Here is a 14,467-nt window from a genome sequence, read left to right as displayed (position 1 = left end):
CCTCTTATATATATATTCACAGTGTATTTTCTATGTAAAGAAGCGCACCCATCATACGCCATTAAAATGCCTCCATGTAAGCCTGTTTCACCTGGACTCCGACGGGTTCACTCTGCCCTCTAGTTACGGTCGACCCACGGTTCTCCCTCGTACCCCGCCCCCCTCTTCCTTTTTTTCACTCACACTGTACGTCCCCTCTCACTCGTCCCTCTCCCCTCTTAGTTAGCAGTTGCCACTCGCGCTGAGTCTCGTGACCCCCGTGGGGTTTACCCCGACTCTGTTTCTGTTCCCTGCCGCCGGGTTTGCTCCTTTCAGCCGTCTGCCTGGACACTGTGGTGCTTGCTCTGCTTTCGGTTACGGTCGGCCCTGCGGTATTTCCTTGTTTCACACTCTCGTCTCCAATGCACATTCCACAAATCTATCCTCTCACGCTACTTTCCCTCCCCTCTTAGTTAGCTGTGGCTGGCTGTCAGGGTCCTAGGTGTCCACTAGTTGGTAATTCCCCCCTGGCTTCTTCGCCTTAGGCTAGTGGTCCTGCGAGGCCAACACCCATCCTCATACTCGGAGGTACTACGCCCCTCGGGCCAAATCATAGTTAGTCGCCTCGCATGTGGCATAGAGAGGGCCTCACCTGTCACTCCCATTCTATCTTATGATTAACTGTCACCGAGAGGCCAACACCCCGCCACAACGTTCAGTGGCCACGTTATCCCCTCGCGCCAACGCATAGATAGAGCCTCTCACGCCGCTTGGCATCTAGCAGGGCCTCACCTGTCACCAAACCTAGTTTTTAATTGTTTCGCCTTATTGGCATTAGCTAGTGAGCCAGCACACACACACACACACACATTGTGGCTCATATACACTGCACTTTTGTTTCCTTTCCACCTTACGGACGCCCATCTGGACTCTGACGTGCTTACTCTGCACTCCAGTTATGGTCGGCCCTACGGTACTTCCTTGTACACCCCCACCTTTCGATACACGTTTCCTCATGTACGTTCTCTCTCTCACTCCCTCCCCTCCCCTCTTAGTTAGCTGTGGCTGGCTGTCAGGGTCCTAGGTGTCCACTAGTGGTAATTTCCCCCTGGCTTCTTCGCCTTAGGTTAGTGGTCCCGCGAGGCCAACACCCATCCTCATCCTCGGAGGTACTACGCCCCTCGGGCCAAATCATAGTTAGTCGCCTCGCATGTGGCATAGAGAGGGCCTCACCTGTCACTCCCATTCTATCTTATGATTAACTGTCACCGAGAGGCCAACACCCCGCCACAACATTCAGTGGCCACGTTATCCCCTCGCGCCAACGCATAGATAGAGCCTCTCACGCCGCTTGGCATCTAGCAGGGCCTCACCTGTCACCAAACCTAGTTTTTAATTGCTTCGCCTTTTGGCATTAGCTAGTATGCCAGCACGCTCACTCACACACTTTTCACACTCTTGCGCACATTGGGTCGCTTGTGGGCTGTTATTAGTATCTTTTCTAGCAGGTCTCCGCTGCTAACCGTAGGTGTGCTATTTTTTTCCCGCCCGGTTTCTTTGGCTAGGTCTGGTTCTACTCGCGCTGGGGAGTTTTCCGGTTACTCCTACTTTCTTTTTCGGGTCCTGGATGCCTCCTCGCTTCGCTGCGGTTCTCGCGAGTCAACTTATTTCCTCCCCCCCCGGCGGCTTTCCGGTCGGCTGTGCTCAGTGTCTGTCTGCCTCCACGGGTAACGCTGTTGCTGGAGGGGGCCACGTGTTTGTTCGCTCCTCTCCGTTGTTCGCCCCCCGGGTTATCTTTGCTGCTGTCGCCTTTGGGGCGGTGTCGGATGGTAGTTTTGGGCAACTGGCACCTGCCGCTTTGGCTAGATCCTTTACCGGACTTCCTGCACCTATTTTTTTTTTTTTTGTTCATGCGATTGGTCCTGTGCCTCGTCCTACTCTTTCAAAGTGGCCCTGCCCTACGGCCTCTCCTGTAGCCGATACCTTTTCCGGCGTTTTTTCAGGGCATGATCGCGGGCTGCTAGCCTCGGTAGCTCGGGGTCGTCATTGTTTCACGTCTGGCTCTCTCTCTTTTTTTCTAGCACTCACGGTGCTCGTGTTAGGTCCGGTCTTCCCCTTGAGTCTCCTTTCCCACACATACTGTTACTGTCTCTGTCGATTATGTTGTCTGTATTCGATTTTTGCTTCTTTTTGCCACCTCTTACTTACTTCCACTCTACTTATCCAGTCTACAACTTCACATGTTGTTTCAAGTTTCATTCACACGCAGTCTCATGTCCTCATACCAGCATTTTCCCATACTCAAGGCATTTCAGGTTCCAGGAATTTTCAATTTACAGATATCCCATCAACATCCTAGTATTTCGATCACAATCAGTCCTAATCATGCTTGTCATCACAAACCGGGCATCAACCTTTCTATGTAGGGTGATATCTGCTTGATCCAAGGATAATCCGACCGCCATACTGGGGTCAAGAAGGAATTTTTCCCTAGCTTGGTGCAAATTGGAAAGCACATCAAGCTGGGTTTTTCGCCTTCTTTTGGATCAACCGTTTAATCTCAGATGTGAGGTAGGCCGGAATTGGGGGACCCTAGTCCTCATCAGCTAGGTAACTAGGTAGTCTAGTTGTCAAGACGCTATACAGTTTCTCACCTATCTATGCAGTCTATCGATTACCTTCTCTACCCCACACTTAGTCTGCGATAGATGGCCATACATGTTTTTATTTCCTTACTTCCCCTTGCACTAGTTAGACGGTCCGTTGTAAGCGCTGGGCACCTAATTATCACACTCCGCCGTCTCCATACAGATAGATTTTTAGGTTGTTGATTGCTTTTATACAGGTTTCCTTTTTGCCCTCTTTTATTACAGGCCCTACCACGACGTCGGTTCCGGCACACCACAACCGACTTATTCCCCCCTTTTTTATTCCCTTTACCGGCTTATTTGCCCCTCACACAACAGAATGTTAGTTCTGTGGAGAGTGAAGCAGTGAAGAAAAAACCTGATGAATGTATAAGGGTGAAGGATCCTGTCATATAATAAACATAGGGGTGAGGTTCTTTTTATTTCAATACTTTGTGAAATGATGATTATTTTAAAAAATACTTTTGAGGTTAATGTTCTCCTTTAAGCTCACAGACTAGGTTTATGTTTTTTTTCAAAGTCTAAATTTTTATGCCTGCTCCCCCCAGTTGTACAGCATTGCAGAATATGTTTGCACTTTAAGATACACTGAACAAAATTATAAACGCAACACTTGTTTTTGCCCCATTTTTCACGAGCTGAACTCAAAGATCTAAGACTTTTTCTATGTACACAATTCTCTTTATTTCTCTCAAATATTGTTCACAAATCTGTCTGGATCTGTGTTAGTGAGGACTTCTCCTTTGCCGAGATAATCCATCCACCTCACAGGTGTGGCATATCAAGATGCTGATTCTACAGCATGATTATTGCACAGGTGTGCCTTAGGCTGCCCACAGTAAAATGTGCAGTTTTATCACACAGCACAATGCCACAGATGTCGCAAGTTTTCAGGGAGCGTGCAATTGGCATGCTGACTGCAGGAATGTCCACCAGAGCTGTTGCCCGTGAATGAAATGTTAATTTCTCTACCATTAGGCGTCTCCAAAAGCATTTCAGAGAATTAGTCAGTACATCCAACCGGCCTCACAACCGCAGACCATGTGTAACCACACCAGCCCAGGACCTCCACATCCAGCATCTTCACAGCAAAGATCGTCTGAGACCAGCCACCCGGACAGCTGCTGAAACAATCGGCTTGCAGAACCAAAGAATTCCTGCACAAACTGTCAGGAACGGTCTCAGGGAAGCTCATCTGCATCGGAGCCTCGACCTGACTGCAGTTCGTCGTTGTAACCGACTTGAGTGGGCAAATGCTCATATTTTATGGTGTCTGGCACTTTGGAGAGGTGTTCTCTTCACGTATGAATCCCGGTTTTCACTGTACAGGGCAGATGGCAGACAGCGTGTATGGCGTCGTGTGGGTAAGCAGTTTGCTGATGTCAACGTTGTGGATCGAGTGGCCCATGGTGGCAGTGGGGTTATGGTATGGGCAGGCATTTTATTGATGGCATTTTGAATGCACAGAGATACCGTGACGAGATTCTGAGGCCCGTTGTTGTGCCATTCATCCACGACCATCACCTCATGTTGCAGTATGATAATGCAGGTCCCCATGTTGCAAGGATCTGTGCCCAATTCCTGGAAGCTGAAAACATTCCAGTTCTTGCATGGCCAGCATATTTACCAGACATGTCACCCATGTTTGGGATGCTCTGGATCAGACTATATGACAGCGTGTTCCAGGTCCTGTCAATATCCAGCAACTTCGCACAGCCATTGAAGAGGAGTGGACCGACATTCCACAGGCCACAATCAACAACCTGATCAACTCTATGTGAAGGAGATGTGTTGCACTGCGTGAGGCAAATGGTGGTCACACCAGATACGGACTGGTTTTCGGACCCCCCCCCCCCAGACTCCTCCAATACAGTAAAACTGCACATTTTAGAGAGGACTTTTATTGTGGCCAGCCTAAGGCACACCTGTGCAATAATCATGCTGTCTAATCAGCATCTTGATATGCCACACCTGTGAGGTGGAAGGATTATCTGGGCAAAGGAGAAGCGCTCACTAACACAGATTTAGACAGATTTGTGAACAATATTTGAGAGAAATAGGCCTTTTGTGTACATAGAAAAAGTCTTAGATCTTTGATCTCAGCTCATGAAAAATGGGGTAAAAAAACAAAAGTGTTGTGTTTAAAATGTTGTTCAGTGTACAAAGAATTAACAATAATCTTTCTTAACTATGACAGATTAGGTTTCCATGTAGCTTGAAAATTATGCAGGAATATACAAAAAGAAGCATTTTTGGAATTTTATCAGTTGTTTCTGAACGAGCCGTAAGTTCAAACAAGACACACAAACAAAAATGTATTTTCTCCCATAGGCGTTAAAGTTAAACAGATTGCTGCATTTAGTTTGTTTCTAGTAAAGGCCTGGGATTTAGCATCTAACAGTAAGCACCTACATATCTTCTTTGTGAAGAAAGGCTACCACACAGACTCACTGATCCCAACCCAATATTATTCCCACTTCAGTATTCAGTTCATCAAGTCCTCCTGCCACCTCTTTGGACGAGCTGTGAATTTTTTGATGTGCGACCAGTCTGACTAGCTCTGTGAACTCTTTGCCACATTGAGTGCATGTGTAGGTCTTATCTCCTAGGTGAAGCCTTTGATGTCTAAGAAGTGAGGAGTTGACTTTGAATCCTTTTCCACATTGAGAGCAAGTGAAGGGTCTTTCTTCTGTGTGGGTTCTCTGGTGGATGAGGAGATAGGAGCTCTGGGTGAAACATTTCCCACATTTTGCACAAGTGTATGGTTTTTCACCCATGTGGACTCTTTGATGTCTCACAAGAGTCGAATTTACCCGAAAACTTTTTCCACAATCACTGCAGGCGTAGGGTCTCTCCCCAGTATGAGTCCTCTGATGGATAAGGAGGTATGAGCTCTGGGTAAATGTTTTACCACATTCTGTACACACATATGGTCTTTCGCCTCGGTGACCCCTTTGATGTCTAAAGAGATTAGAACTCTGAGTGAATGTCTTCCCACACTCTGCACAAATATATGGCCTCTCTCTGGTGTGAACTCTCTGATGCATAACAAGATGAGATCTGCAGTTAAAGCTCTTCTCGCATCTCAAACACTCAAAGGGTTTCTTCATTGGGTGCTTCCTGTGCGGAGGTCGATTCTCAAACTTTAGTGAATTTGCTTTGCTTGGCTCTGCAGAATTCCCCATTTTAACTCGCTGCTCTGTTTTGATGCTTCCTTCACTCACAGAATGGGTTCCAGAGCCATCTTTAACTTTATCTTTGATATGTGAAAGACTTCTGCAGGGGTTGAACTTTTTTAGAGACTTTCCATTTTTTTTCCCCAGGTTCTGTATAGTTACCTCCACTGGGACATTTGTAGCAGTTTCCGTGGCTCCCGTGGAGTAGTTTTGGGGCTGGATATCAACAGGGAAAACTTCTTGCTTAATTTGAATATTGGGAAATTTACCTATTGAAGACAAACACAAAATATAAATACTACAATCCACAGGAAAAAAAACATGCATCTACAGGTCTTTCTGTGTTAATGATTAAGGTTAAAGGAAAATTGTCATTTTTCATTAATTAAGAGGCCATGCAATATAATTTTTATAATATATAGACATTCATGGTCCTTGTTCCATGGAGGAGGCCATTCTCATGTGACCAAAGCCCATGCATTTAACTGAAATACAGTGTGTGTTTATAAATCCTCATGTTTTTGTCATCTTCGAAACATGCTCTAGGCCAGTGTCAGCCAAACTGCCTATAGTATCCATAGTATGGTCATATCAATAGAGAACTGTTGTACTTTTTGGCACTGTATGAATTTTAATATTCAAAATAAAAGATTGGATGCTGGTACACCTGTCTGGACATTACATAACACTGCTTTAACTCAATCCCTGAGGAATAAACAGGAGAAATCCCCACCTCCAGTTTCATTCCGGAGATTAAATAAATCTCCAGCTGGATTTAACAATCCGAGATCATCAAACTGGCATAACTTCAAAAGGGAAGGAACAATAGGGAATTACCAAGATGGACTTTCACCACAGCACCCCAAGCACCCCACTAAAGTATGAAAATACAGAGCTACAATGCTAGAGGGTTAAACACCCCATATAAGAGGCACTACTTCTTTAGAGATCTCAAAAGGGACCAGCCCGATGTGATTTGTTTCCAAGAAACACACTTCAAAACACCACCAACTATAAAACCATCCATCTACCCGCACCAGTTCCATGCCACTTCGGGGAAAAAAAACAAGAGGAGCGTCAATAATGATTAGCAACGCAGTCTCCTTCCAACACCACTCCTCACAGATAGACCAGGAGGGCAGATACCTTCTAGTACTATGCACGATCAATAACACCAAATATACTTTAGCTAACGTATATGCTCCAAACACAAATCAAAGAAACTTCCTACATAAAGTCCTAACCCTATTACAACAGACTCAAGACGGAATACTAGTCCTATGTGGGGACTTCAACCAAATCCTAGACCCTAAAAACGACACCACCTCCCGAGCAACCAAAGCCATACAGACCAAGCAACAAAAAGCATGCACAACTTATCTTAAACTATTAGACAGCTACAAACTGTATGATATATGGAAAGTCCTACATCCACAAGACAGGAACTATACTTACTATTCCCCCACACACAACACATACACCAGAATTGATAGATTCCACATAGAGAGCAAACATCTAGACCAAGTCCTAAAATGCTCCATCGGCTCCACTTGGTCGGTTCACGCCCTAATAACACTAACCCTAAAAGAAAACTATGACTATAAGCATAAAAGCCCATGGAGACTCAACGAGTCACTGTTGATAGACCTCCCTTTCTTAAAACAATTTGAAGAAGCCATTACGGAATACTTCGAATTAAACGACACAGGAGACACATCAGCAAGTACCATATGGCAAGCACACAAAGCAGTGATCAGGGGGCTTCTGATTAGGAGAGCGTCACATCTGAAACACACTAACAGAGCACAATGGGTGGCCTGGCACAAGCAACTCACAGACCTCACAAGCGAGAACAAAACAAACCCAACAATAGCAAAAAAGGCAATTCGTGATATTACAGACAAGATTAAATCGCATACACTGCAGCGAGTGGGATTTATTTTACGCAAGCTCAAAGCCACACACTACGCACAAGGGAACAAAGCCAGCAAAACATTAGCGGCTAGACTGAAACGAGTAGAAGCGAATGCCAAAATACCACATATATTCACACACGACAACAAGAAGGTCCTTTCCCCCATAGACATCAGCAATATATTCGCTATGACAAGCTTTAAAACCTAGCACATTCTGATCAATTAACCAACCCGACGGACCACGATATAATGTCCTACCTACACGACACACCACTACCTACAGTCACCCAAGACCAAATTACCTCACTACAAAGCCCAGTCTCCATAAGAGAAGTAGAAGATGCCATACGCACCCTACCAAAGAATAAAGCACCAGGCCCAGACGGCTTTACAAACGTATGCTATAAAAAATTTGCAACCAAATTAGCTCCACCCTTGAACATCCTTATTCAACTCCGCCACACAAGAAAAATCGTTGCCAGCGGAATACCTGCTGGCACACATTATAACACTCCCAAAAATCTGGCAAACCTTCGACCCAAACTTCAGACCAATTTCCCTCTTTAACACAGACGCTAAATAATTTGCTAAAATCTACGCTCGCCAACTGGGGTCAATACTACCAACCCTAATTCACAGCATACGGAGGAAGGGACTGGGCAGCCTTCTAGTATCACTAGATGCGGAGAAGGCCTTTGACAGACCCAACTGGCGCTTCCTCAAAGCGGTATTACTAAAATTCGTCTTTCCCCATCAATTCACAGACACAGTAGCAGCACTATACAGCAATCCGTCAGCAAAAGTCCTCAAAGCAGGATTCTGCTCTGACATTCACAATCACCAACGGATCCCGGCAGGGATGTCCGCTGTCTCCACTGCTGTATGTTCTGGCATTAGAGCCGCTGGCAGCCAAAATAAAGGCGGAAACAGCAATTCATGGAATATCACTAAGTCAGAAAGAATACAAATTGAGCATCTTTGCGGATGACATATTTCTAACTGTTAGAAGGACTCGTTATATTGTTACAACCTGACTTTTAATAAAAAAAAAACCCTATTCTACCGGCATTCAGACCATACGAACGGATTACACGAACTATTATAAAGACTCATTCGTCGGTACGAACAATGGACCACCCAGCCTTTGGCGTGTGCCGCCACTTAACCTCATCACCCCTCGAAGTACCGAATGGCCGACCACCCTACGAGCGGAGTGTGCCGCTCATTAACCGCACAAGGCGTTGCGGTCTGTGGTTAACCACAAACTTATTGACGGTCCCAGGGGACCCCCCATTCGAATACAATTCCCCGAAGGGAAACTACTGAAAGACTCACGAATGGGGGACCACCTACGTTCTGGCATGTGGCGTCGATTAGAACGTTCATCTTGCGGTTAACCGCAGGTTAAGTACCCCTTCCGGGCGGTCTCCATTCGTATCCAGAACGGCCGGGACAACCAGACTGATAGCGGGGATTTGTGTGACTATGTATCCGACCTCCGCTCCATAAGTACGGAGTCGAGGTCCCGCTGTCCATTGACCGACCTAAAAACATGGCCGCTATCAGGGGTTCACAATCAAACTGCCGAACAATACTTTCTATGGCAGAAACCTCCCGTTCTGTTCGTGGGATCTGGGCGCAATTCGTATGTTGGATGTACCCAGATCTGAGCTACCGAACGATTCGTGGAATGAACTATGTTGTATATAAAATGCCAAAGTTATGTATTTTTACACTGTTTTCTCGGATACAATAAAGCATGGTCTTTTGGGCGCTTGGAGATAATTAGATTGTATAACCGTTGGCCCTTATTATCTCCACGCTGGGCGGGTACTAGTTTGAAAGATACATTGTATTGTGATTGGTTGACTAGTTGCATTGTACCTGTATCCCATCAGGTCCATAGGGGGCTGTCCCTGGACCTGGGGACTTGCATAAATTGCCATGCTTGTGTGCCATTAAACTCAGTTAGTTTTACCCTCAACTCGCAGCCTCGACTCGTGTTGTAGGGATCCGGGAATCCTAGCTTTACTATAGCTAGTGGGATATTCTACATTTACAGGTTTCTACCGATTGGAACCTCGTTCGACTCTCTGACTTCGGGAACCAGGACATCCAAGTGATCCAACCTCCTGCTAGACCAGAGGCAATCGTAACACTAACCCTCACCCAACCACAAATTACCCTGCCAAATCTTATGCACCACATCACATCATACGGGCGGATATCATACTACAAATTAAATGTTAGCAAAACACAAGCCCTAAGCATCAACCTACCCAAAACACAACTAGAAACCCTTAAGAGCTCATTCCTTCTAGACTGGAGAGAGGATTATCTAACGTTCCTAGGAATAAAAATGACTAAAACCCAACCTCCCTATTCAAAACGAACTACCACCCCCTACTTACAATCTTTAAAACAGTACTATAATCTAGGGAGGGGAAATTTTTATCATTGGTTGGACGCATAGAGGCGGTGAAAATGTCCCTATTACCGAAATTACAATATTTATACAGAACACTGCATATTCCATTACCAGGAACCTACATCAAAACCCTAACAAAAATTTTAATCAACTTCACATGGCAAAACAAAAAACCTAGAGTAGCCACAAAGCTACTACAGAGACCATTAACCCGGGGTGGCTTAGGCCTCCCTGACTTGGCAGCATACTATAAAGCGGCAGCTTTAACGATAGTACCACAGCTAAGAGCACACTCATCAGCTCAATGGTTAGAAATAGAAAATGACTGGGGCCCAACCCCTGACACTACACTCGCTCTCTTGGACCCCAAAAATGTACAGGCAAGACACTGCCCATCTCCTGCCCACAACACAACACATCCTACAACTCTGGGATATCGCTAAACACCAGTTGGTACAGTTTCTACCAATGTCAATGGCAGCCCCAATGACAGCCCTAGAACCCGTAATACCAACTTTGAACACACAACTATGGGTACAGGGTGGCATCTGGGAGATAGGGAAGCTATTCAAAGACAAGAGCATAAAACCCTTTGCAGACATACAACAAGAATTCAACCTCCCGCACAAACTACTCTTCACCTACCTGCAAATAAAATCATACCTCTCCAAAAACAAACCCAACAAGCTTAAAACCACCTCACCAAATGCACATATGTTCGATTTTGAACTGATATGCGCCCATAGAAAACCACCCAAAAAATGAATCTCCGTAAGCTATAAAGCACTTCTCCAAAAGCCAGACCAGGGGAAAGACACACACATACAAGCATGGCACAAAGAATTAGAGAAAATTATAACTCTAGATGAATGGGACAAAGCATACTCATCACACAGTATTACAGCATGTGCTACCCACATTGAGTTCCACAACCCATTTTCAATGCCCTGGCTGAGCGAACGAGGTTCTCACCCAAGATTTGACGGTGCCTGGCCCCGTCCATCGTCCCTTTGATGTGGTGCAGTTGTCCTGTCCCCTTAGCATAAAAACACCCTCAAAGCATAATGTTTCCACCTCCATGTTTGACGGTGGTGATTGTGTTCTTAGTGGCATAGGCAGCATTCTCCACACATGGCAAGTGTGGAGAATGCTGCCTATGACCCCAAGGCCAAAGAGCTCGATTTTGGTCTCATCTGACCACAGCAGTTCTTCACCCAGTTCTCCTCTGAATCATTCAGATGTTCATGGGCAAACTTCAGATAGGCCTGTACATGTGCTTTCTTGAGCAGGGGGACTTTGCGGGCGCTGCAGGCGCTTCAGTCCTTCATGGCGAAGTGTGTTACCACTTGTTTTCTTGGTGACTATGGTCCCAGCTGCCTTAAGATCATTAACATTAACAAGATCCTCCCGTGTAGTTCTGGGCAGATTCCTCACCGTTCTAATGAACATTGAAACTCCACAAGGGGAGATTTTGCACGGAGCACCAGACCAAGGGAGACTGACCGTTATTTTGTGTTTCTTCCATTTGCGAATAATCGCACCAACTGTTGTCACCTTCTCACCAAGCTGCTTAGTGATGGTCTTGTAGCCCATTCCAGCCTTGTGTAGGCCTACAATCTTGTCCCTGACATCCTTGGACAGCTCTTTGGTCTTGGCCATCGGGGAGAGTTTGGAATCTGATTGATTGCTTCTGTGGATAGGTGTCTTTTATACAGGTAACGAGCTGAGATTAGGATCACTCCTAATCTCAGATCGTTACCTGTATAAAAGACACCTGGGAGCCAGAAATCTTGCTGATTGATAGGTTGATCAAATACTTATTTCACTCATTTACATGCAAATCAATTTATAACGTTTTTGACATGCGTTTTTCTGGATTATTTTTTTTTTTTTGTTATTCTGTCTCTCACTGTTAAAATACACCTACCATTAAAATTATAGACTGATCATTTATTTGTCAGTGGACAAACGTTCAAAATCAGCAGGGGATCAAATACGTTTTTCCTCACTGTATATCTGTATTTCATACATACATATATATATGAATATTTCCAAATTTAGGCTCGTTTTATTCTAACTTTTAGGTTCAGCAACACATGGCTTGGATGGCAAGTGGGTAACCGAAGGCTGGGGAGCCACAGATGGGCTGCTCTAATCTTTGCACAAAATGCGCATGCATATGAGAAGGAATCCCTCTGTGTGCCCCACCTCCCACTAGGGTTGCCACCTTCTCGGTATTTTACCAGCACAGCCGGTATTTAAGGCCGCCTGGCCGGTTCCAGTATTACAGTAATATCGGCAATACAAATGCTGGTATTTTCCTCAGTATAAACGGCACTGTGTTTGTGGAGAGAGACAGGGATAGGAAGTTATAGCATCTCCCTCCCTGCCTCTCCTTACTTACTGATTAGTGGGGGAGCAGCCCAGAGTGTCACAGACATAGGGACACAGGGGGATCATGGGAGACACAGAGACATGGTGACACAGGGGAGACACATAGACATGGAGACACTGGGGCACACAAAGACATAGGGACACAGGGGTTTCCTGGGAGAGACAGTGACATGGGGACACAGGGGAGACATGGGGATACTGGGGGATCCTAGTAGACATGGGGACACAGACATGGGGACAATGAGGGACACAGACACACCAGGGAACACTGGGAGACACAGAGACATGGGGACACTAGGAGACACAGGGACACTGGGGGATACAGAGACATGGGGATACTGGGGGTTCCTAGTAGACATGGGGATACAGACATGGGGACAATGGGGGATAGAGACACACCAGGGGACACTGGGAGACAAGGGGCCACTAAGACACTAGGGGAATCTGGGAGACATGGGGACACTAAGACACTAGGGGAATCTGAGAGACATGGGGACACTAGGGGAGACATGGGGACACTGGGGTATCTTGGGAGACATGGGGACAGACATATGGGGACACTGAGACACCGGGATACATGGGGAAACAGACACTAGTGAAAATTGGAAGACATGGGGACACAGACACCATGGGAGACATGGGGACACTAGGGGAGACATGGAGGGACACTGGGGCATCCTGTGAGACACAGAGACATGGGGACACAGACACTAGAAGACAGGGGGATACTGGGAGACTAGGGGACACAGACACTAGGCACAAAGACACTGGGGACTCAGACACTAGGGGTCACTGAATCACACAGACATGGGGACACTGCAAGACAAGGGGACACATGGAGACATGGGATCACAAAGACACTAGTGGACACAGAGACGTGGGGACACTTAGACATCTGGGGACACTGTGAGAAATGGGTACACTAGGGACACAGATACTGGTAGACATGGGGACACGGACACTGGGAGACATAGGGACACTAGAGGACACTGGGAGACATGAAGACACCGCGCTGTGAGACTGGGAGACAGTAGGAGCAATCAATCTATACAGCACAATCAAACTGCAAGAAGTTTTTTGGTGATTTAAAAAAAAAATTGTTATGTCAGACCTTGTGATTTCCATCTTGTAATGTCATGCATGCATAATTAATTATGCAAATTAATATGGCCGGTATGTTTTTCCCCCAAAAAAGGTGGCAACCCTACCCCCACCCATTTGTTTTTACTTGATATTATTAACCCTGTGCCAGTGTAACGTTCAGTACGTTCCTGTTATGCAGACAGGACAGAGTAGAGAGAATTGCAATACCGATCCTATGAATGGTCGGGTTATGCAAAAAGGGATAGTGAAGGTCAAGGGAAACAGAGAGACTGAATAATGAGAGACAAAGCCATATATCAGTAACCAGGAAATCCAAATAAAAAGTGCAACGCTCAATGGTAAACCAAATACCACAATAGGGCACTGAGGCAAGGGAGAGGTTAGCTTATACACACACATGGTGTGTCTGATTGGCTAACCTCCAATTAGTGTTTGTGACGAGACCAATCTCGCCACATTGCATTGGAGGAGCCTGGTTGCCCGCCTGCTGCCTTTGGACTATGGACCAGACTTTAAAATACTTATTTGCCCTGCAGAAAGGCTTATTCGTGCCTTTTCTGCCGGGGTGTTCGGTAGATTTTATCTACCGAACAAACTAACGAATGCGCGACCACCTGGGAGTTGGAGTGTGCCGTCAATTTACCTCCGTGAAGCTGCGGTTAACCGCAGCTTAATTGGCGAATCCAGGGTGGTCTTTGTTCGGTTGCCGACCACGAGGCGGCGGCCATTTTAATCGTGCGAAAGACCAGCGGTGTTCGGCAAATATTCTATGGAACTAAAAACGGACACTCATTTGCACGAACACCGCTGAGCCGTCCGTCT

The 14,467-nt window shown here is 46.0% G+C and overlaps 1 protein-coding gene across 2 annotated transcripts in view; it reads right to left on the bottom strand.

Moving 5' to 3' along the window:
• Positions 1 to 4,879: 4,879 nt before the first annotated feature.
• Positions 4,880 to 14,467, bottom strand: part of LOC134601056 (zinc finger protein 182-like) — a 108,546-nt gene continuing 98,958 nt past the window's right edge. For both annotated transcript variants that reach the window (XM_063445477.1, XM_063445486.1), the window contains exon 6: positions 4,880 to 6,072. In XM_063445477.1, the coding sequence (XP_063301547.1) occupies positions 5,075 to 6,072 (998 nt within the window). In that variant the 3' untranslated portion in view covers positions 4,880 to 5,074. The remainder of the gene's footprint in view (positions 6,073 to 14,467) is intronic.

The sequence above is a fragment of the Pelobates fuscus genome, chromosome 1 (genome assembly GCF_036172605.1).
Source record: "Pelobates fuscus isolate aPelFus1 chromosome 1, aPelFus1.pri, whole genome shotgun sequence".
Taxonomy (NCBI): domain Eukaryota; kingdom Metazoa; phylum Chordata; class Amphibia; order Anura; family Pelobatidae; genus Pelobates; species Pelobates fuscus.
This window is presented reverse-complemented; position numbering and strand designations above follow the sequence as displayed.